Genomic DNA, 25,482 nt, shown 5'->3' on the forward strand with positions numbered 1-25,482 from the left:
TAAATACTTGTTCACCTTAACGGAAACCACTACTCTTGAAACTAACAAATGAGTGTGATAGAGGCAGCGAATTAACACAGGATTGACCTGTTTATTAAGCTACTACTAATGAGACAAGACATCAGTTAAATGAGTTTGGGAACAGACGGCATGACACAAAAGACATATAGTGTACAACTATGCAGTGACAGGGAATAAAGGGAACAAAAACCAAAACAAAGCATGTACCTTATATTAATTGTTTTGTTACTTTTAGGTTTCAGGACGATGGAGAATATGACCACACCTGCTGTTTATCACGATGCTGCGGCTAAGGCTGAAGAATATGAATGGGTTAGATTCTTCAAATCCGTCGACGTCATGTCCGCGGTCATCTACAGCCTGGTTTGTGTGCTCGGCGTCTTGGGGAACGGTATCGTCATCTGGGTGACGGGCTTCAGGATGAGGAAAACCGTCGGAACTGTTTTGCACCTCTACCTCGCTGTGGCCGACTTCCTGGGTACAGTCTTCCTGCCCCTGAACATCACACAGAGAGCTCTGGACAACCGCTGGCCTTTTGGCTGGTTCGTGTGCAAATGGGACAGTATGGTTTTCTATTTTAGATTGTATGCCAGTATCTACATGCTGGTGCTGTTCAGTGTGAACAGATTTGTGTGGTGGTATTGCATGATCAGAAACGTCAGAAATGCATCCTTGGTCAGTCTGGGTGTTCAGGTGATGGCTTTGGCTCTCAGCATCCCTCACGTAATCTCTAGGGAATTGGACTTTGGATTCTGCGGGGACTATCCTGAACCCTCCCTGGTCATCACTAACCTCGTCATGGGATTCGTGTTTCCTTTCATCGTCATCGTCTCCAGCTATTCTGTCCTGATGTACAGGTATAGCAGCCTGTACAAGATCCTAGCAGCTGTTACCGCCGCATATTTCCTGTGCTGGGCCCCCTTTCACATCATACGACTGATTTCTGTTGTGGCGACACCCAGTAAGACACTGGATGTTGTGCTCGAGTTCGGGGTCCCCATATCCCTCGCCCTGGCGCTTCTCAACAGCTGCGTGAACCCGCTGCTGTACATGTTCACGGGTGGGCGTCTAAGGCGGTGCGGTGACTCCATCCTAAAGGTTCTGGAGAAAGCCTTCGCTGAAGATGAGCCGAACAAAACTCCCACAGACATACAGCTTAAGGACGTACTCCTCATTAACCGGAAAACTTCACCCATTTAGCCAGTTTTGTTGTAGGCCTATTGTATTTAAACTTATTATTTTGCCGTGAATAAACATCAGTTCACTTGCCAGCCTTGTTGCATCCTTTAATAACCCCTAGACAGCTAAGGGAATGTAACAGTTTGGGATAATGTTAGTAATGGTCAGACTAAGGGGAGGTTGGAATAATGACATGTTACCATTAAATGTATATCTTCTGTATATTTAGAAGTAACGGATATGTGGCCTAATTCATTTCAGCCCCCCTCTCTCTCCCTCTCTCTCATTTCATTGGAATTGGAGTTCAGTGCAGTGTTGCCAACTCTCCAGTAACGGAAGTAGCTAGTGGCTCCTTGAAAAGTAGCTAGAAGTCGCTAGGGGTGGGATATGCCCTAGCGACTTTAGCGTCCCTAGCGACTTTTAGGCGCCCCTAGCAACGGAAATATGTAGCCAGCCCAGAAAAACATTTTTCGACACTGAGGCACTCTCTGTGCTGTGGTCTGAACCCGGAAAATTCACTGCTCGTTTAAACGCATTGTAATAAAAAAAAACATACCTCAATTCAACTAACGTTTAGAACGCTATTTTGTTCCAATCCATACAGGAATTAGAAGGTTAATACTTAATGCATTTGAGTGTGTATTTTAATTTTACTAGCAGACTAAAGTGAGCTGCCAGTGCTTCCTCCTTTCTTGCTCTGTCACAGAGCAAAGAGCAAGAAAGGAGGAAGCACTGTGGCAGTCTGTGCACATAACCGAGCCGAGAAGCCACTGAGCCAGACCACGTTTTGCCAACATAGCGGATTTGAGGCTGAGAAGGAAAATTAAGAAAAATGAGGGTTTTATCTCCGACGCCTGTCAACACGATTTGTCCTCAATTCACCAGAGAAAGTAGCTAGATTTCTCGCCAGAAGCTGTTCACTAATTCAGTCACTAGGGGGGTCTGGAAAGAAGTGTGCATGCGTGCGTGCTCACAATCAGTGCCGGCCCTGAGCAATTTGGTGCCCTAGGCAGGATTTTCCGTGATGCCCCCTTGAAAAATGACCACGGCCCCCTTGTGTTCTAAAGCACTGTGTTTGTTTTTTTTTGCTTGGTGGATGCCCCCCCTCCCCTCATGATGCCCTAGGCATAAAATGAAGTTGGAAAGACATTTGCGGACAAACCACAAGTCATTTGACTAGACATTTCCAGCACAGACTTTAACTGAGAAAAGGAAGTGACATTTCAACCATTTTGCCTTAACAGTTTGACTGATTAAAACGCGTAACCCGCATTTTAATCAAATACCCTACGCTGCCGAGATAGTTTTTATCCGTGAAAATCCGGCGAAAAAAGCTTCCTCCGTTTGTTATGAACCGATCGCACCACCCGCAATCTTGGTGCGCCGGAAGACCGCAGCACAGGAGCCTCCTCCATCAGGAGTTGTAGTCCATTCATTTGCATTGGCTTCAATTCCCCAGAAGCCCTAGCAGCCCACAGCATGTGTTGATTTCCGGTTTCGTCATCAAAACGAAACCATCTAGTCTCTAGCTCCGCGGCAAAGACAAAGTTTATTTTTATTTATTACAATATGGCGGATTAAACACATAAAACAAAAGGCGGGGATGTCATAAAAAGCACGTATCGTACCCTGGATTATCTGGATATCAAGTCAGGCGCAATCATCAGTATGTCAATCATAAATAAAGTTTTTATATTGTTTGATGTGCATTACACTTTTTTCATAATTATAGCCTACACATTTTAATTTGCGGTCTATAATAAGAGGGCAAGGGCTAAATAGATGTCAGGCCCTACTGTTCTTCTTGAATTGGCCTCCCTTTAAAATGTGTAGCACACAGGCACTATATGACACATTATGAGTCCATTCGTATACATTTAGGGCTATAGCTATTTGGGTTTCTGGCTATTGACCATTCATTTTGACCATTGTAATTTTGTAAAATAATATATTGATCAAAATGTCCATCACAAGCTGGCATGGTGACACTGATGACCTCTGGTCGGTTCATAGAACTTGCGTGTGGAGAGAGGGAAAGTAAACGTGTAAATGTGTGGGCACGCTCCTAATCGCTCAGCAGTGTTGGGTATATTACTTTATATTTTTAATATATTACTTATTAATTATTACCTTGATTTTAAAGTTATATATTATATTACATATTACTGTCTGAGCAAGAGTAATATATTAATATTACTATTACCGGTACATATATATATATTTCTTTTTTGAAATGCTCAAATTGAACAATTAAATATTTTGTATTATATATTGGACAGAATGGACACAGATGTGCACTGTGCAGGCAGATGAATTATACGATTTTTAATTTAAGCTTTATTAATAAGCCACGAGAGCTACACTGGCTGGGAGCGTAGGCAGACCCGACGCGAGTGGCCTCGAGTGGCTTATTGCTTTTCTAAAACGGTTACAAACATATAGCAATATTAACCTGATAAAACTATTAAATTCACAAAAGTAGCTACGCTTTGCTCCACTAGAGCGAGCGAGCCAGAGCCACAACACATCCTTGTTGTGCTCGCAAGTAGCCTATGTGACGGGAGAATAGCGCTTGATGTATTTACGGGGCTGCCTGGAGCCACACATTCACAGTCATATGAGCCGGGCGGTGCTTAGACGCCCGCACGGCATGTGTTTTTAGAGCAATCAAGCGCTCCCCTTCCCCAGTTCAGCTACAAGGCTGCAAGACGGTAACCAGCCAATCAGAATTAAGTATTGGGACTACCCGTTTTAGAACTGCTATTTTTATGAACAATTAAACAATTAAACTATGAACAATTAAATATTTTGTATTATATATTGGACAGAATGGACACAGATGTGCACTGTGCAGGCAGATGAATTATACGATTTTTTATTTAAGCTTTATTAATAAGCCACGAGAGCTACACTGGCTGGGAGCGTAGGCAGACCCGACGCGAGTGGCCTCGAGTGGCTTATTGCTTTTCTAAAACGGTTACAAACATATAGCAATATTAACCTGATAAAACTATTAAATTCACAAAAGTAGCTACGCTTTGCTCCACTAGAGCGTCTGAGAGAGAGAGAGAGAGAGAGAGAGAGAGAGAGAGAGAGAGAGAGACTTGTTGCTAACAGGGTCCCGTTAGCAACAAGCTAACAGCATACCGGTGGTACGTTCGTTCCATAAAATGAGAGATCCACAACGCGCATGGAGCTGCGCCAGTGCGCCAGGCTGCAAAACCCCCCATGCGCTCCTCGATCTGCCGTTTATAGAACCAACGTTCGTTGCATTTAGGGCAGATCTGTGGGGGCTCTCTCCCGAAGTTTACTTTGTTGTTGCATTGTGTGCGAGCCGAGCACCGCGGCCACGGCATCTGGACAGTGGACGCTGATGTGACAGGCACAGCCAGCCAGAGCAGCGAAAGTAACAGGCAAAGTAACAGGCACTTGGGAAAAAAACAACACAAAAAACCCCGGCTCATAAAAGGAGGCCGGAATTTATTACTTAATTCAACGCCATTCCCGGTGATTAATAGGGGCCCGGTAATTAATAGAAAGGAGGAGTGTATTGGAGGATTTACGGTAATGCCATAATTTGTAAATAGCATATAATCAAAAAGTGTTACTATTTGCTGCTAGGGCAGTGGTTCGACCTTATACCAAGTACCACCACAAAAATATCTGTCTCTCCAAGTACCACCATAATAAATGTCTGTCTCTCCAGATAGATACATCTATAATAACCAATGTTTATAAAGAACAGAAGTAAAGGGCAGTCCATACTGTCTCCGACCATCAAACTTTTCGTCGGAAAGCTCCGGTACAACTACAACATGACGTCACTCGCAACTTCTGAAACGCATTTCTCAGAATTTTTGTTCTGAAAGCTGCACTCCCAGATGTTGTGACTCTCCGAACTCTACTTCGGAGAAAAAAATTAAGTCTGATCTTTACGACGAAAGGTTCGGTGGTCGGAGACAGTATGGACTGCCCTTAATACTTAACACCTGTAGCTGTCACATAAATGACAGAGACAGAGCCATGGGCAATTAGACAGACAGACAGAAAGAAAGAAAAAAAGTGCCCTTCCGGGCACAGGTCTCCACCAGGTTATCCACAGATCCGTGCAGTTAGAGGTAAAAACACTTTTCGGCCAGTTATAGCGCCACCTTGAGGCTGAGTTGAAATTGTTCATGTGGCATTTCGTCCTCGGCCTAGTGGGAATGTGGGTGCACAATTTCACGGAAATCACGCGATGTGTTCATGATTTGCAGCATTTTGTTTGAAACTGAGCACTCCTGTGAACTTTGGAAGCCAATCTTAACCAATCAGGATGGAGTGTGATAAATCTGAAAGACCCGTTTCGTTGAATGGCTCTAGAGAGACTGTGTACCAATTTGCGTGATGTTTGGTCAAAATCTGTAGGTGTACTGTGCAAAAACTTGTTTTGCACAAAGCGGCCTCCTGGTGGCGCTATAACAGGCCGTTCTGGAAAGTTTGGGGCAGAGGTTCATGGTTGGCATCCAGGGAGTGTGTGTGCAAAATATGGCATCGACCGGGTTAACGGTGGCCGAGATTAGCTGTTCACGGACACACGGACACACGGACACACGGACGGACGGACGGACGGACACGCGGACGGACGGAGTGCAAAACATACTCTCCCCACATGCCTTCGGCCTGGTGGAGACAAAAAGGCAATGACACAGACAGACAATGGGACAGACATACAAGCAAGCACAAGTGCACGCGCGCACGCACACACACACACACACACACACACACACACACACACACACACACACACACACGATATGTGTTTCAATGAGCCACGGGTGACAGGTTTTAATCATGGACTTGGCCTGATAAGTTTGTCTCTTAACATTTTTAATTGGCAACGGAATCTTACCTCAGATTTGACGGGGATTTTACCCACAAGCTTTCTAAACGCTGCCGATTCCACTGTTGACAGCGGCTTCATATCCTCAACGACATACTCTGCTACAAGCCTCTTCACTTCTCGGTGGTCCAGCCGTTCAATCCGACGCGTGAAATCAATTTTTGGTTGTGCAAGTTTGCTGCTCAGTGTCGGTGCCATCTGATTTTCGTTTCCTTCTGTTAGTGACAGTGTCAACGGGCCGCCATTCTGCGTGATGATAATATTGTTGTTGCGGGACAGGAAGGAAATAATGGTCCACTCCAGAACTCCGACCAGGTCATTGGGTTTTGTAGTTGTTGTCCCGGACCGGCACTGCTGCCTGCTGCCACTAGGTGACTGTAGTGTCTGACGCTGCGGCTATAATGCGCTTTTTTGGTGGATGAATTCTAAGTTTGTAACGCAGAAATAACGCGTTAACGGCGAATGATTTTGATAATACATTAAATATTTTTTCTTCAGTAATATATTACACGTTACCGCATTTCGGTAATATATTACGTAATAGTACGTTACATAACGTCCGTTACCCAACACTGTCGCTCAGTACATCCTACTGTAAATACCTTCCCGCGGCCGTGTGTAGATCTGCTATTTTCAGCATCAACCAGGTGTAAAATCAGGCCTTACGACACCACTCACAGCTCATGTTATGACACACAAATGGGGAACAAACACATTTGCAGCGGGTCCTTTAGGGGGCTCCAGGGGGTCCCCAGCTAAACGTGTTGATACAGCGTCATAATCAATATCACTTCAACCCAATATGATAAAAATAGGCGATATACAAGCTCACAACGTTGTGTGCTTGCTATATAAATATATATATATATATATATATATATATATATATATATATATATATATAGTGTATTTATATAGTGTGTGTGTGTATAATCATTTTAACAGTACAAATATCCTTGTTCCAAAACAAAGCATGTACCTTATATTAATTGTTTTGTTACGTTTAGGTTTCAGGACGATGGAGAATATGACCACACCTGCTGTTTATCACGATGCTGGGGCTAAGGATGAAGAATATGACTGGGATAGATTCTTCAAATCCGTCGACGTCATGTCCGCGGTCATCTACAGCCTGGTGTGTGTGCTCGGCGTCTTGGGGAACGGTATGGTCATCTGGGTGACGGGCTTCAGGATGAGGAAAACCGTCTGAAATGTTTTGCTCCTCAACCTCGCTGTGGCCGACTTCCTGGGTACAGTCTTCCTGCCCCTGAACATCACAGAGAGAGCTCTGGACAACCGCTGGCCTTTTGGCTGGTTCATGTGCAAATGGGACAGTATGGTTTTCTATTTTAGAATGTATGCCAATATCTACCTTCTGGTGCTGATCAGTGTGGACGGTTTGTTTTGCCGGATCGGTTTCGTGTGGCTCGGTCACCGGCACCGCAACGTCAGAAACGCATCCTTGGTCAGTCTGAGTGTTTGGGTGATGGCTTTGGCTCTCAGCATCCCTCACGTAATCTCTAGGGAGTTGGATTTTGGATTCTGCGGGGACTATCCTGAACCCTCCCTGGTCATCACTAACCTCGTCGTGGGATTCGTGTTTCCTTTCTTCGTCATCGTCTCCTGCTATTCTGTCTTCATCTACCGCATCAGGAAGAGCCTATGGCTATCAAATGGCCCCCTCAAGTTCCTTCCAGCTGTTGCCGCCGCGTATTTCCTGTGCTGGGCCCCCTTTCACATCATACGAATTATTTCTGTTGTGGCGACACCCAGTAAGACACGGGGTGTTGTGCTCGAGTTCGGGGTCCCCATATCCCACGCCCTGGCGATTCTCAACAGCTGCGTGAACCCGCTGCTGTACATGTTCACGGGTGGGCGTCTAAGGCGGTGCGGTGACTCCGTCCTAAAGGTTCTGGAGAAAGCCTTCGCTGAAGTTCAGCCGAACAACACTCCCACAGACGTACTGTACAGCCTAAGGACGTACTCCTCGTTACCCGGGAAAGTATTTAGCCGATATGCCCTTTCTGCCACACGGAGACGGCGTTTTTGGGGACTTAACCGGCCCTTTTTGAAACCACCTCCCAGAGGGGCAAACTGTGTGTACAGCGAATGCGGTCTCTTTCCTGTCCCGGTGATGTCATAGTCCCCTCGTCCCCTCCAAACTAATTTGTTCATGAAGTGTTAATGGTTTATTTCACCATAACCAGTTACATAAGTATCACAGCTATTTTATATTTGCACATAATGTCTATACATCTCTAAGTCACAATGCATCATGCCGCCCTCCCGTATCGTAGCAGCATATGACGTCAGGGTATAACTGGTATAACTAGCTCTCAATGATGACGTAATAAAGATGTGGATTAGGACCCAATGCCAGGGTGTAATTGGTTTTCGATGGTGACGTAATGACGATATGTTTTAGTGTCGGGAGGATTAAAGGTAATGCCCCTATGTATAAACGTATGTAATCTGACACCACTGCCATATCAAGCATAAGTAGACATTACGTCATACGCTGGCACGGCGCATACGCATCAAACTATTACTATCAAGGATATAAATGACAAAATGTGCCTAAGACTAATTAAGCATTTTGTCCAAATGACTAAGAGTGACTAAATCTAATAAGCATTTCGTCCAAAAGACTAAGACTGGCTCAATCTAAAAAGAATGCCTGCGAAAACTGTACACCCACTGCACACACATAGGTGTGTGCAGTGGGTGTACAGTTTGAGTCTACTATGTGTGTCTATATCTGCCTGGATGGCACAGTCATGTGTGCATATAGACTGTCAGCTCCCAGGTTACTTACTGTATAGTTTATTAAAGCACAAGGACACAACGCTTACATCCTCGACGGGTCTTCGTCATATACCTGATGAAATACACTTTGATCAATGCCAATACTTTTGTACTTTTAATCCATTTTTGACTCTTACTTGTAACAGAGTATGACTTTTCTATATTGCAGAGTTGATACTTTTACTTAGGTAAAACATTTGAGTGCTCCCCCCCCCCCCACCACTGTCTGCTCCCTGACGACCGGCAGCTGTGTCCTCCATCGTGTCACCGTCACGGGACAACACACCTGTGTCTGAATGAAAAAAGAAAATGTCTTCTTCTTCTCTCTCTCTCTCTCTTTCTCTCTCTCTCTCTCTCTCTCTCTCTCTCTCTCAATTTGGCACGCAACCCATTTTTTAAGTCCTTCGTCGTCTGAATGGGCTTGGTACGTTATCGTTGTGTGAGCAGTGGATGGAAAGACAATGGGACAGTTATAGCGGGGAGCCCAAGCTTTTCGCTTTCCCCCCCCTCTTTTGCACAAACGTGCACCAACGTGCGAGAGGCATGTGCTTCTGGCCCGCATGCAGCAGCAGCTAGCGCTAATTAGGAAGCAAAGCTTTTTGACGCTAAACTGATTTTTAATTGTTCAGTCCCCGCATCATCCATATACAGCCAGGTGGCCATGTCCCTCCACCCCCCCCCCCCCCCCCCATTTAATCTCTCTCTCTCTCTCTCTCTCTCTCTCTCTCTCTCTCTCCCTCCCACCCCCCCCCCCCCTCCCCCACACGCATTTTAAGACTGCAGATAAATCCAACACACATGTAAGTGTCTATGGTACACCGGTACACATAGAGAAGGCCATTCCACCATTTCATAAAAAAAATAAAAAATAAACAATGATAAAGGATAAACTGATGGATATACACTGGCATTTGTATATAGTGCAGCGTTGCATGGTTTTCTTTTTTTCCCCTAGCAATAAGAAGAAATAAGGCTGCATGCCATGTACGAGTACGACACGTACATGATCTCCATGTAATCACAGATAAGACGGTGAACATTAACCTGTTTCTACTGTGACTTCAACACGAAAGCACGCACGCACACAACGACAACACAAAAATAAGGCAGGGGGGGGGGGGGGGGGAGACTCCCTGAACGTAGACAGTCAGTAAGCAGCATGGGAAGGCTAGATGAAGCTCCTATTTGGTAAAGGAAAAATCAATCAGACAGCCATACTGGTATGAAATGGCAGAGAGATAATGCGATTGTGTCTGTGTGTGACCTTTCCTTTGCACATGCTCGCATGCTTCAGCGCCATGCCTCTGGAATCCTCCTCCTCACACTGAGAAAAACCCTGACCTTTTGGATAACCATTATAGAAGCTTCTAATCTGAACTGGGTGGGGGGGTATGCGTGTGTGTGTAGGTTTGTGTGTGTGAGCATGTGTGTGTGAGCATGCGTGCGTGCGTGCGTGTGCGCGCGTGCGTGCGTGTGTGTGACTATGGGTGTTTGTGCACTTCAGAGTGGACGCTCCTTTGTGTGTTGTTGTCAATACAAGGCCTGAAGGAAGCATCTCGAAGAAGATCGACGAGAGAGAGAGAGAGAGAGAGAGAGAGAGGGAGAAACTCGACCGCTTTCAATTGATTATCCCATGCATGTCCATTAGGAATAATTGTTGACGTTTCACTGAGCAATGAGATGGCGCAAGACGATATAGCGGAACCGGGGCGGTGGGAATCGAGTGAGTTTAAACAAAACAAAAAAACCCCACCTCCTATGAATTGATCGCGAGCAGCGACGGAACAATTGTTGACAGTGCAGGCTTCAGTTGATACATCACAATCTGATGCCTTTATTGCCGTTGGATCAATCGCGGCTGCACGGGGCGGTCTGGCCTTGTACTTTTCGTCTTCGCGATCACATACATAATTATACGGTATACACTGAAGCATAATTGTTCTCTATATCGCATTGGGAAATGGTAAATGGTGCATTTATATAGCGCCTTTCATGGGGGGGGGGGGGGGGGGGGCATTTTTAGCCTAATTAACTCTAAAGCCGAAATACCGATCTATCGGAAGAACGTGTCATGTTGCGAAGCGTAGCATGCTTGCAGATTGGCTGTAAATTAACAGCTGACATATAGGCCGCTGTATACAGATTGTGCATTACATACACACACACACACACACACACACACACACACACACACACACACACATACAGCTTTGCATAGATTGTATAGCGCGTCACAATCTTTTGAACCAACCATTTTTGACGCTTTGGCTATTCAAAAATAGCAAATATGAGGGCCGGCGAATAAAAAACAAATAAAACAAATAACATGGTGGTGGTATTATTATTATTATTTGTATTTGTTAAAAAAAAAAGGCACTGTTTCCCAAACCGGTTCCCATTTTTTAAACTAAATGGACCCGTAAGGGTTCCACTTGTATGTAATCATTTGTGGCCTTTGTGAACTGCAGTGATAGCCGGTCTATCAGTGACACACTGAACTATGGTGAGTGTGATTCCCTACCAGTTGTGCAACAGTGACATCTACTGGTTGGTCTTGGTACTTGTGTCTCATGGCGTGAGTGGAGCACAGTAGCCTATACTCGTCACAAGTAAAAGTTTGGTATTCGAAATGCTACACAACGCATTGGAATCAAATTGTACAAAAGTAAAAGTTTCAAAACGTAAATGAAATGTATAAAACAATCCTTTGATGATTGCAGATCTACAAGCCCACAATGTGTTGCTATGACGCAAATTGCCAAAGTGGCTAGTGACAAGTTTTCAAATAATTACAGTATAGGCATAAAAGTAGGCCTAGGCTACAATAGACTATTTGTAAGGTATTTGTAAAGTATAAGTATTTCAAATTGGAAGAAGTCCACTGTCCAGCAAAGTAAAAAGAAAACTTGGGAGTAAAGTGCTTGTGTAAATGTACTTATAGTTACTTTCCATCACTGCCTGCCTACAGTAAATATTAATAGTGCTAATCCCCCCCCCCCCCCCCCCTTCGCTAAGAGTGATGTCATAACCTCTATGTAAAGCATCATTTGAACGATCGGGTCCTTCAGGCAACCGACGGGACGGATTGGACTAAATAGCGCATGCGGTGTCACATGTGATGATTGAAGTGCAGCAGAACGCATACGTTCTGAGAATCACTTGGGGGTGTTTTATTGCGATCGTTAATGCATGCATGGTGCATGTTGAACGTGTTTAAGATGTAACTGACCTGTCGCTGTGCAGAGTTTGTCATTATTATAGCAGTGGTTCTCAACCAGGGGTCCGGGGACCTGCACGAGTGGTCATTGATGGGTTCCCAGGTGGTCCCCAGCGAAAATGAAGGAGGGTTTTGTAACCAAATTGACCCGTATACATTAAAGCTCTAACATACCATATCATTTTTACGCTCTCAAGCGTTTTAATTGTTGTTAAACATCTGGCATTACTTAATCTATAAGGAAGATAATGTATAAGACATTGTTTGCCCTTTTATCTCTCCCGTGGTACCACGTCAATACAACATGGAATTGTGGACATAATCGTATCAAACGACAACAAAATATAATATTAATAATAATATGTTTTTGGTCCGAGAGGCTAAATCTCATCAAATCAGTGGCTCAAATTCCCAATCAATAATAGACCTTGACATGATTTCAAGGGTTTGAGAGATGACAGTAAAGTGACTTTTATGACCTTTGTAATACCTAAAAAAAAGGGATAATATAAGACCGGTTATAGGCCTACTGCATCCAAACGTATAGCCTAATCAACAAAGCTATACAAAAGTCAAACATTGGCCAAATTGTCAATTTTGATAAGAAATCTAAACTCATAAACCAAATAAATGGGGTTTATGAGTTAAGTTATTTTCAAAGCTGAGCACCCATACTTCCTTAAACAAAGGACAGTCTCCAGAGGAAGCACACCCTTTATTTATTTGGCCAAATTTAGCCCATTGAGTGTTTTTATGCGAAACTAATGCTTGGACTGGATTCAGAATCATGAAACCCCCCTAGTTTGATATGTCACATGCTACTTAAAGCAAAAGGAAATATAGAAAATATTTGCCTTATAGGATGTCAATGGTGGACATACTGTACAGGCCATTTTCTAAACTTCCAGGATATATTGAAGATACAAAATCAGCTGAGTTTGAAGAAAGAAAAATGTAATTAACATCAGTTTCTGTTGTGCAGCTGCAGCCACCCCGCCTACCCGGAAATGTAGTCTCTGGGTTGTTTGACTCGTTTCTAGCGCTTATTGTGTTACTCTTTGGGTATATTTGTACATTTCCACCTTCAGTTGATGCTTCATATCCATATGAGTGAAAAGGCCGGGATGATCGGTTTATTTTTCAAACACAGTTCTTATATGAAGGGACTCTACTGACAGTGACGTCAGGACTTCGGTGCTCTGTAGAAAAGTTGTAGAAAACGCAAAACAGCGCCCTCTGTAGTCACAGTATTTGATAGAGCAACAAGTGTCTGTGTTACAGCTGCATGGATCCTCTCTCTTGCAGTGTTGCCAAGTCAGCTTTATTAGCTCCATACCCTTACCATATCATTGATTGATTGAGAACTGATATGAGTGTTATATTATGAGTTGCCCATGTGCATCTAAGTATGTGTACTTGAACTTGAGATACAGTGTACTTGATATGTATTGTGTACTGCCTGTACTGTAGCATACTTTATAGATATAGGCTGAGAGAGACATCTCAGCACCAGCAAGGTCAGCCTTGCTGCATTAGTCACGGTACTTTGCAGGGCCGATTCTAAGGGGGTGCAAGGTTTGGGTGCAAAGCCCACCCAAACGTGCGTCTTGCCCACCCAATCAAAGGTTATGGTGTGTGTTTGTGTGCATGTGTGTGTGTGTGTGTGTATATATATAGAGAGGCAGAGTAGTTCCGGAGCAATGGATTGTGTGGCCTTGCTCATTCCCTGATGGACTGATCGAGGGTAGCTACTGGGACGTAAGTCGGGATTTGATCAACCCCGGCTGGGTCGCCTGAGTGAGGGGTATGATGTTGGTAGACCCGAAACCCTGTTGACCTCAGGATACATCACTGAGGATACATCCCAGGTGCATCCATGCCATGTATTTTTTGTTATAGTTATTCTATTTTTTAGCGACTCATATAGGAATATGTGACAACCGGGTATAGTCTGGTGACCACCGGCGAGACGGGTGGGTGACAGCCGGAATGTAGACGGCAACCGGGTGAGCAGTATGGGTTAGCACACCAGCCTGTGTCCTCCGTGAGGAGGAAGCCCAAGAAACCTCGGTGAGGCCTTTAGGAGGGCCATTATAATCCACCACTCCTGAATGAAGTGCCTGGTGCTGGGAGTCTGGTGCAACGCACAGGTCCTGGGCCTGGTGAGAGCAGGAGTGGACCTGGTGAGACGTACGATCATCTTTTAGGGAACTGTGTTTCTGTCAGACAGATTAATATATACTAGCACGACGATCATCTTTTAGAGAACTGTTGCTGTCGGACAAATTAATATATACTGGCTCGGACGATCATCTTTTAGGGAACTGTGTTGCTGTTCACTGTTGGACAGATTAATATATACTGCATAAACAATATAAAAGCATAATTATCAAAAGGACAAAGGACACTGTACTTAAATCATCTGCAATAAAAATCCTTTGACTGCTGATATTCACAGTTTGACATAAGAAGACATACAAAAATAACAATTAATTGATTACAGTATTCCATAATAAGTTTGTTTTGGCCTTGCATGGTACTGTAGCATGAACTTTATGCACCTCACTGAGGCACTCGTCAGACTCAATCAAATGTTATGGAGAATATTTATTTTTAGCCAATATAAAAAGAATACCACAAAATATCAGTACCATATATCATTTCTGATTGGGTGTTCAGCATTTTTAGAGAAATTTAGAGCATCTGAGCTCTGTTTGCCATCAGTGCTGTTAACCGACAGGGTGCTGATGGGAATTGGGTTACTGTTGGTTAAAGAAGGAGAAGATAGATAGATAATCTGATATGATGATCGCGTGGTTTTCTATGCATTTCGGGGGGTTATTACGCTATGCGGTATGTGCAGGGATGCCCCCCCATTAGGCCCATTATTGGTCTTGCCCACCCTAGTGGGCCAGGCTACAACCGGCCCTGGTACTTTGTATCATATCTTATTGTCACGTCATTATGATCCAGCACTATATATGTTCCTATTTGTGTAATAGACTTTGTGAACCTTTAGCGTGACACTGCCTCGTGTCTCGTTATTTGTTCTCCCGGGCCCGCCGATGCAGTCGTCGTACCAAAGGAATACTTCAACTGGATTATCACACACCACCCAGCCTGCACACTCTACCAGTCTGTCAGAACCAGACGAGGGTCCAATCAGAGATGAGGACTTATTTCCATTGTGGACCTGTCCTGTGTATTTAATGCATATACTGGGAAAAAAAAGAAAAAGAAAAAAGCTGCTGGTATAGGCTATATGAGTCATTCCACGAAACCGGTACGATTTGGATTTTTTTTTTTGGAAATGACCCAAATGTTTTTCTTTTCTGAAAACCCCATGACATTAAGTACACATTTAACTTACAGAAAAATATATTTTCCCATCTCAGGCATTAAATGCCTATTATTATTGGTCATTATTGTATGATACAGCAATATATTTTCTCAACCCCGTTATGGACACTCTGGAAGCTGTTTGAATATGATTGTGAACTCTATTTAAAATTTAACAAACATTTTTCAATTCATCAAATGGCCCTCACACTAATAAAAAAAATAGAAATATAAAAAGTACATACATTTTCCCACTTTTGCTATACTACAGCTTGAATGTGCCAATTTTTTGATGGGGACCTGCTTTCTTTTCTCAAAAATGGATACAAAATCGACTATAGCATCTGACAAAAGAATATATTTTTATGATTGCTCTAAACATTTCTGACATAGTTCAATAACCATTAATTACATTTTCATAAAATGTTAAGAAACTGGGACTGCAAATCGTATCGGTTTCGTGGAATGACTCATATACTATACAAATACATTGTACCAATATTATATGCACATGTACATTTGATTTGATGATGCTCTTGAATCTATAATAATTGCTCTCTTTTGCACTCTCTTCCTTTCTTCAATCTTTTTGTTTTATGTTACAATTATCGCCTACTGCATGAATGGCAAAAAATAAAACAAAGAAATATGGCCTTGACAGCCCACACATCTAAACAGAAACGTCCTATATGTGATTGATTGTATTAAACAATGTTAAATAAACAACGACGTTAAACTGCACTTTGCCACTCGATTTTCCACTCACTATGCATGCATACCCTTGAAAAAAATGTGAGTAGCCTACTTTTTCCACCACTGTGAACTTAATAAAGTAGGGATGTGCCGATTTTTGGCCGATATCCGATATAATTAATTGCTGTTATGGCCGATGACTGATATTACCGATGTCGATATGATCTCATTCTGTATTGAAAAATCATAATAATTTTGTCCATTCTGAAAAATACATGTAACAGGGTATCTGCACTAGAGACTTGAACGAGGTACTGAACCCGACTTAGGCAAGTCAGATTTAACTTAAATACCTTTATATTTAATATTGTGAGCTTGTAGATCTGTTCAAGCTGTTACTTTGGGCTTGTTTATCTGTAAAGATAGACCGATTAATTGGACCGATTAATTGATCGGTCTGATTGATTAATCGAACCGATGCCGATTAATGTAAAAACAACAAATATCGGCCGATACCAATGTGTTTGCCGATTAATCTCCCATCACTATAATAAAGTACAAGATTTTACGGGTGCCAGTTTTGAATTGCAGCCGTCCGTAGGTGCCCTAGCTTTGAGAGCGGTTTTGAAGGAGTCAAGGGATTTGCATGTCGTAATGACTGATGGTATAGCCTATTTTGGTGGCATAGGAGCGAAAATAATTTAGTCCAGCTTGTTTGTGCCTGTCTTCAAGGTGTTTGTTTTTTTACCAGTGAGGAGATGCTGTAAAGGAATCTTGTTCTTTGACTGACCTGCCTCGGCTGCCTGTGTGGCAACTCTCACTTATTTTGGGCTTGTTTTCAATTTCCTTTCAAATCATTGTTGTACCCACCCAGATTGGTTTTCATAGACTCGGTTACTTGTTTCCCTCTCCCTCCCTCTCAGAACCTGGCAACACTGCTCTCTTCTCTGGTCTTCTTGCGTGGATTTCTCTTTTTTTTTTTCAATTTATTTTCCCTGGCAACGTTTCCGTTCCTGCGCACTGGGGACGAGCTCGAGCTCTCCCTGCACTGTGGACAGAAGTTGAGTTGAGCTGGAAGTAGTTTTTTTTATTCACAACAACATCAGCAGATCTGCTGACAGACCGATGAAGGCTCCGTGTGTCTCACTCTCATCCACAAAATCTGTCCTTCTAATATAATCACCAGTGATGAGCGCGACCACCACCACCACCACCATGGGAGAGCAGCAGCCGTGTGTGTTGTCGCGCACGGAGCCGGTGGACGCGCACGGACAGAACCATAACATTATGCTGGATCTGGATGAGGAGGACGATGACCTGGAAGTTTTCAGTAAGGTGAGGAATGCCTGCCACCTCCTTCCTTCCTTCTTTTTGGACTTCAAAAATAGTTTTACAAACTTTACTGCGACGTGGACATGCAGTCAAGCTGTGACATGTTATGTATAGTCCCCTATGAATTAACTATTACTGTAAGACAAAGTTCTACAAGGAAACGGTGGTGGCTATGTACTTGTTTTTATTACTACTATAAGTATAAGGTAGCAATACCACAGTGTAGCCTACCGATATACTGTCTCACCAGTAAAAAGCTTGTTGTATTCAAAATGTTTGTTACTAGTAAAAAGGCTTGCATTCAAAATGTTGTTACCTAAGTAAACAAAGTGCTAAACTGGCATGACATAATGTACCCAAAGTAGTAAAAGTACCAATACATGAATAAAAGTATTCGCCATATTATGCACACTTTTAAAAACAAGCTATATGTTTCAATGCTTTCAATTTATTTTAGAAAATAGCAACATGTTGCTTTGCAATACGTGTGTGCTTGTGTCAATGTATCAAATAGGGATGTTTTAATGATAATACAAATCTAGAAAGTAGCTATAGTAATTGTAGGGGGGGGGGGGGAGTACAATATCTGCCTTTGAGATGGTGGTGGAGGCAGGCAGTAGAAGTATAAACGATAAAGTATACTATAGAAACTAAAGTGAAAGTACAGCACACTTGAGTGACTGTTTGCATTTTCTCCATTTTCTCTGTCTGCCTGTTTATAAGTTAAGTTGTTCAGTGTCAATGATGCTGATCATCAGCTGATGGCATTGATACTTGATCCCCAGCTAGGGATCAAGGGGACATTAAGGACTACTTTGTTATCATTTAAGCATGAATCAGCGATGCACAGCCGCTGGGCTTTATTCAACAGAAATGGAACCAAAGTTCACTCGAATCAGGTGATGTTATTTTCCTCTTAAACGCCTGACAGGACCTGACCTGACACAAACACCCAAGAGTGTGTCCATATATACGTTTGGTTACACGCACGCACGCACGCACGCACGCGCACACGCACACATCTTGTAGTTATTCTACATGTCTTCTTAAATCCCCCGCTTGTATATCTGCTATTTTCGAATAGGCAACGAATAAGATAACCGTTTAAAGAGGTTAAAGGTTGTGTTAAAACACTCTTGGAATTGTACGTGTCCATTTGTGGTACATTTCAAATAACACCAGGGATTTGAATGTGTGGGTTATTTTTGACACAGTGTGGAAAACCCCAGATCAGTACAGACAACTGTTTTTAATTATTATTTCAAAACATAAAAAAAAAAAAGAACATTCCCAGAAATTAAAGAAAAATCCAAGAAATTCCATAAATTACAACACACATTTAAGAAGTAGTGAAAATAGCCGATCTACAAGCTCACAACGTGGCGTGAAGCGACACGGCGTGAGCTTGTAGATCTGCTATTTTCACTAGTTTGGGTCACGGGCAAATTAACTCATTTCTGTTTTGGGTCACGGGCTGAGAAGTTTGGGAACCACTGGACTAGATAGTACTAGAGACCCACTATATACTGACTTAGTATTACTATTAGTATTACTTGCTGTGCTCCTTTTCCCATCTATACTCTACTTGCCAGCCCCAGTGTTGTGTTTGGCAGTAGGCCTACATTTAGATTTTAGTCTTAGTCATAGTCTCTTGAATAGTTTTCATTTAGTCACATTTTAGTCACCTGGAATGTTTTAGTCTAGTTTTAGTCGACTAAAGGTCATAAGATTTTACTCTACTAAATCTACAGTTGATTTAGTCAAACAAAATGTGTTTAGTCGGGCCTTGATGCTGTCGTAATGCCTGTATTTTTTCACTTGCTGAAAATAGCCCATTCAGCTATTTTCAGCATGCAATCAAGTGTAAAAGGACTTATACTGTATCTCTTGTCCACTAGTCCCTTCCTAACATAACATTTTAGTCTAGTTTTTATTTGTTTCCTTTAACATTTTAGTCTAGTTTTTATTTGTTGACGAAATTGTCAGTATATCTATCTAGTCTTAGTTGTAGTCATCATAGCTTAGTTTTCATGTAGTTTCCATTTAGTTTTCGTCAGTAGAAAAAGGTAGTCGACGGACATTTTTCGTCTTAGTTTTAGTCGACGAAAACAACACTGGCCAGCCCATGGAGCCCCACTGTGAACCCGGACATGTACAGGCCTACACCAAAGGTGGATGTTAAAAATGTTAAGTATGCGGGTCCCCAGCATGTAGAAACTGCTGTATGCTAACTTGAGCAATTTCCATAATGAGCACAGTTAGCTTTAATTAGCATAATCACCTATATGGACAATATTTCAGCAATAGTCCCGGGCCTTACGGTTATTTCCGCGCCAATCAATCTAAAATCACCAAATATGGCCCAGTTGCATTATAGCCTAGGGCATGCTCTAATGATTTAGCTAGGGCGCCCGAGCCGGCGCCCTTCGGGGTCGCCATAGCGCCCAAATCCAATATGGCCGCCACCTTAAACGGGTTCACATTCTGGCGAGAGGACTACTACACCAACCTTTCACTGGAAATAGCCGATCTACAAGTTCACTGACGGCTTGTTTGCTATATTATTTAAATGTGCTGCTAAATTTACATTCTTTTGGGGTTGATGGTGTTTTTAGGGATGCAGGCAGCATTTAATAAAACTGATCAATTTAATTTATTTCAAACTGATCAAATTAATCAACTTAATCAAAATTAGTCGATAATCAATAATTACATTTTTGATTCATCCATTCAATGAATTCCTATTGGGCATGTTGATTATGGTTGAAAAGTTCCAATTATTATAGTAGTTGTGAAAATAGCAAGTACACAAGTTGTTAAGCTATTGTCAGAAGTCATGGGCAAAATTGATGTGTTGATGTCAGCGTACTTGGAAAACATGGGTCATGCTTGTAAAGTTTCCACGTGTGTGTGCGTGTGTGTGTGTGTGTGTGTGTGTGTCTGTGTGTGTGTGTGTGTGTGGAGGCCAGGAGGACTGGACCACTCTGATAGCTGTGTGTGTGCGCGTGCGTGTGTGTGCGCGTGTGCATGTTTTTTCTGCTGACCACAGTATCTTCTCCCAGTTGTTTATACAGGAAACAGAAGCGATACAAAAAGGGGCGAAAGCTTCAGCTGTGGTGGAAAGCAAGTTAAGCCATTTTGGGCGGGAACCCCTTTTGGTGTTTTAAACATTATGTTATAATTTAGCTATTGAAAAATAGCAGATCTACAAGCTCATAGCGCGCCACCGAGTGGCGCGCTACGAGCTTGTAGGTCTGCTATTTTTTTGCTATTGATTGATCACACCTATGTCAAACATTTCAATTTGAATGATAACTCATGGGAGTTGTAGTTCTCAGTGAACTACAAGTCACCCAAAGACACCAAGTGTCCATTTAGACAAGAGAAAACATCACGAGGAAAAACTTTATTACAATTATTTACAAACGAAGTAAACAAAAAACGAAAAACAGAAAAAAACAAAAGCCAATAATGCAATCAAATGCAAACATCAGGCACATAGCCATCATAAAGCAAAGAGCAAATGTAATCTTTTGTTATCTGTTTATAGAACAACACACATATCGAAATCTTCATTGAGACCTAAGGGTTGTAAACTTTGTGTGTGGATCCAATAGAGCTCTCTCTGGCATAACCTTCTGTCGACATCACCCCCTCTCTGAAGAGTAATCTGCTCTATTCCCTGGAACCTAAGGGAGGAGATAGGATGAGAGTGATTATTAAAGTGACAGGCTACGGATTGAACTTTTATGTTCACAGTTCACTGATCCTTTGTTTTAGGGGACGGATAGTTTTACCAATATAGATTTAATCACATTTCAACAAATATATAAAAAGAATTGTGTTACATGTGATGACACCCTTTACTGGAAAGGCTTTACCTGTTCTGGGATGTCTGAAGACATTAGTTTTCAAAGTGTTGTTACACTGGGCACAGTTGCCACAGGGATAATTGCCTGGTTTAAGGGGGGCCAGGAGGCTTTAGCTATTAAAAAATAGCAGATCTACAAGCTCATAACGCGCCACCGAGTGGCGCGCTATGAGCTTGTAGGTCTGCTATTTTTGACAAATCGAAGAACGACTGACATAGAAACATAGCTTTTTCAGAAAACTGTCAGGATGTAGAAGACATTTTTAGAATCTGATCTCGGGTCAGAATGGGTTAAAGACATTGTATGTAACCTTTCCCTGTGTTTACATGACAAAGCAATATATACAGTATAGTTTTAGTTTAATTTCCCTCCATACCAGCCACTGGAGTAGTGTGGCGGTGTTTTTATTGATCGGATACTTTATTGGCATACATGTAAACGCTACAGAATACGGTCACACAGCGCGTCCAAAAGGATGATCAGGTCCTGGGTATTCAATTCATAATCATGACAAAAAATAACAACAAAATTCAAAACACCATACAAAGTAATAATAAAAAAAATAGATATGTACAGGTTGGGCGGGGGAAATTAATGGGGTTAGTCACTCGACTAATATGGGCGGAGCGATCATTTCCTCTCCCTTTTGGCGTGCTGAAAGGTGGACTTTTCATTTTCAGGCCTGTTTTGAAGGACGCCAGTCATTTGCGTTTTCGTTTACCTGCAGAGAGAAACACACTGCTCTTATGTCGAAATTGTACCTGAAGTACAGTACTTTAAGTAAATGTACTTACCGGTAGGTACTTTCCACCACTGGTGTTTCTGCAGGTAAATCACCACCCCACACTACTGCAGTGGATGACGACGACCGGTGTTGCCATGTCTGCTTATTATAAGCGATTCTGGGCTTGTTTTTTTATTTGCTGCAAATAATTGGTTGCACTTTTTGGGGGATTGTTTTCCTAATGTTGTTTAAAGCAGTGCTTCTCAAAACATTTTCACGTCGAGGAGGACCCCCATGAATTTGTCCACATGGAGCCCAATCTGTTTTGTGCCATGGACCTGTCTGTCTGTCTGTCTGTCTGTCTGTCTGTCTGTCTGTCTGTCTGTCTGTCTGTCTGTCTGTCTGTCTGTCTGTCTGTCTGTCTGTCTGTCTGTCTGTCTGTCTGTCTGTCTGTCTGTCTGTCTGTCTGTCTGTCTGTCTGTCTGTCTGTCTGTCTGTCTGTCTGTCTGTCTGTCTGTCTGTCTGTCTGTCTGTCTGTCTGTCTGTCTGTCTGTCTGTCTGTCCGTCCGTCCGTCCGTAATTAGGCTTACTCATTTGTGGAGTGGCTATTGGATTGGTGGATATTGTAAAACACAGGGCAAAGTTACATACAAAAAAAATCACACCCGTGTGAACTGAGTGCTGCAATTCCCCCCCCCCCCCCACCTCTCTCTCTCTCTCTCTCTCATTACTGAATTAGTACCTGAAAACCCACCTTTTCAGACTCCATCATGGCCCATAGCACTTACCCTAACCCCTTAGATAGCATTTCTGTTGGCTTAGATAGCATTTGACACAGACTTATAGCATGTTATGTAGACAGCACTATAATTGTATTGTATATAGTCATAGCACACCATAGTACATATGTATAGCATAGTAGTGAATATGTATAGTTTATTATGTATAGTGTATGTATAGTTTCATCATATAGATATTCCACTGTTACCTTCTTATCTTACGCATGTTTCATGATAAATGCTTTTATGTGTTGTATTCCCATGCTTTTGTTCTTGCCTAAATGTAAGTCGCTCTGGATTAAGAGCGTCTGCTAAATGCCTAAATTGTAAATTGTAATTAGCAGGCAGCAGGCACAGCACTATCCCTCTCTGTTTCTGGTGCCCCCTACTGGTACTAATAAGTCATATACTCGTGCTGGTTGTAGGAGTGGTTGCACCACTCAAAAACAACCTTCCAACAGTTCAGTTTCTGCTGGCTCCCTGGACGTTTGCATACTGTATAGATACACGCTGCACAAAGACAAACACATCATTTGACTGTGACATACTGTATTAAGATCAACTCGTAACAAAGGCGGACAGTGTGGTGTCGTCCAGTTGTCTGTGACGGCGACCATGATTACAGTGGAAACATCAGAGGAAATGCACGCAGCACTGCAGGAGGGTTTTCTATATGGAAGCGGTCGTCACAAAGTGACGGACATAATTTCCCATATTTAGAACCAATCTTGCTCATGTAGGTTATAAGACTAATCGAGAAGCAGGTTTTTATTTTATTTCTTACATCAAAGATCGACGCATATTTCAAATCAACTGAATCGATTTACGATTTAACCGCGTGTGTATTAGAGACTGACACGGGAGTGGATTTCCACTCCTGTCCCACTCCCACAGAACAAATCCTGTCCTGTCCCAATCCTGGACCAGGGTAAAAAAAAAATAATCCTGTCCTGTCCCACTCCTGTAGAATGACTCCTGATCCCGCTCCCACTCGAGATGACTCCCACTACCATCCCGCTCCTGTTTTTTTTTTTTTTAATACCGCATTGTGCTAACGCAAGTCAAAAGAGCGTTGTCTCACTGAAAGATGACTACAAATATGGGTGCTTCTGTTCTTTTGGTTGGCGCCACGACCAGCTGAAAATGATCATTATGATTCTAGATAGATGTCATTCCCACTCCTGCACGCTCCTGTTGACTTTCATTCCCGATCGGGACGGGTCACTCTCTAGTGTGTATTACACTGCGTTGTGCAATTTTGCTGTATGGAAATAGTGCAAATGGCAGATCTACAAGCTCACATCGTGGACTCACAACGTGACACGTCGTGAGCTCGTAGATCGGCTATTTCCACTTATTTTTGTAGATGGAAATAATTCAAATTTACCATGGTCAAAAGTTTGAAGTAATCGTGTTTGGTTCAGTGTTGTTTTTGGCATCAAATTTCTATTTTAGTTCAGTCATAGTCTTTGGACTGAAACTTCATTTAGTTTTCGTCACATTTTAGTCACCTGGAATGTCTTAGTGTTAGACTAGTTTTAGTCGACTAAATGTCATAAGATTTTAGTCGACTAAATCTACAGTTGACTTAGTCGACTAAAATGTATTTTGGCGGGTCTTGATGCCGTCGTAATGAGTGGTTTTACACTTGCAACATGCAACCAAGTGTAAAATGACTCATACTGGATCTCTTGTCCACTAGTCCCTTCCTAACATTTTAGTCTAGTTTTTATTTGTCGACGAAATTGTCAGTATATTTAGTCTTAGTTTTAGTCATCGTAGCTTAGTTTTCATTTAGTTTCCATTTGTTTTTGTCAGTGAAAAAAGGAAATTTTTCGTCTTTGTTTTAGTCGACGAAAACAACACTGGTTTGGCTATATTGATTTTCCTATCGCCCCAGGACCCAGTTATAGGGCCACCAGAATGTTCCGGGCAGTCTATTCTGGGACAATGTGAGTCCGATCCAGCCAGGGAGCCAGGGGGACACGGTGCTTTTTTAGTGTGTTTGGGTTCGCAATGCGGTCAAATGCAGGTTTCTGCACAAAACCAACCATTGTGTTCAAGAGCACAGTTAAAGGGAGACGGAATCAAAGCCATTGTATGGAGTGGCCGCTGCCATCCACCCAGCTAGCATGAGATGCTATCGTGGGCTTTGAGGTCACGATGTATTGTTGTTGCCGAGACGGATCACTCAACATGATTGTATATACTGTTAGCTCGCTGCCAGAGGTCGGAACCAAACCTTCACTTTCTTTAGGACTGACTATTCTGGTTTTGTAGTATTTAGCGTCTTATTTGGCGTCTTCTTTTGGCATTTTGTAAAAGGCCTGTCACACAATGATTACATCATCGTCTAATGGCAATTATGTGAGGCGGTCACAATTGTTTTTGCATAATCATCATAATATATATTTTCATGTTTTTTTGGGGGTTTTTTTCTACATTTTTATCCCAAGATTTTTGTAACCCATGTAATCCTGGGCGCTATACTCTGCCAACCTGGGGAGAGCAACGGACTGACCTTATGCTTCCTTCTTTGCATGAGGCGTCCAAGCCGCTTCACTGACAGGTGGGAGTTTCCCCGATTGGACGTAGCGCGTGGAAGGAACACGTCATGAAACCATAAATATAAAAATAAT

General features: G+C 42.5%; 2 protein-coding genes across 2 annotated transcripts in view; both read left to right on the forward strand.

Annotated features, from left to right (window-relative positions):
• Positions 1–267: 267 nt before the first annotated feature.
• Positions 268–1,221, forward strand: LOC310867573 (chemerin-like receptor 1; the record flags this gene model as incomplete). Its single annotated transcript, XM_083777688.1, has 1 exon — positions 268–1,221. The coding sequence occupies one exon, from the start codon at positions 268–270 to the stop codon at positions 1,219–1,221; it is 954 nt and encodes a 317-aa protein (XP_083633814.1).
• A 15,976-nt stretch (positions 1,222–17,197) lies between these two features.
• Positions 17,198–25,482, forward strand: part of snx7 (sorting nexin 7) — a 76,939-nt gene continuing 68,654 nt past the window's right edge. Inside the window, exon 1 of the mRNA XM_083778595.1 lies at positions 17,198–17,471. Coding sequence (XP_083634721.1) covers positions 17,325–17,471 — 147 coding nt within the window. The 5' untranslated portion in view covers positions 17,198–17,324. The remainder of the gene's footprint in view (positions 17,472–25,482) is intronic.

Source organism: Protomyctophum parallelum (genome assembly GCF_964188405.1).
Source record: "Protomyctophum parallelum genome assembly, chromosome: 12".
Lineage (NCBI taxonomy): Eukaryota > Metazoa > Chordata > Actinopteri > Myctophiformes > Myctophidae > Protomyctophum > Protomyctophum parallelum.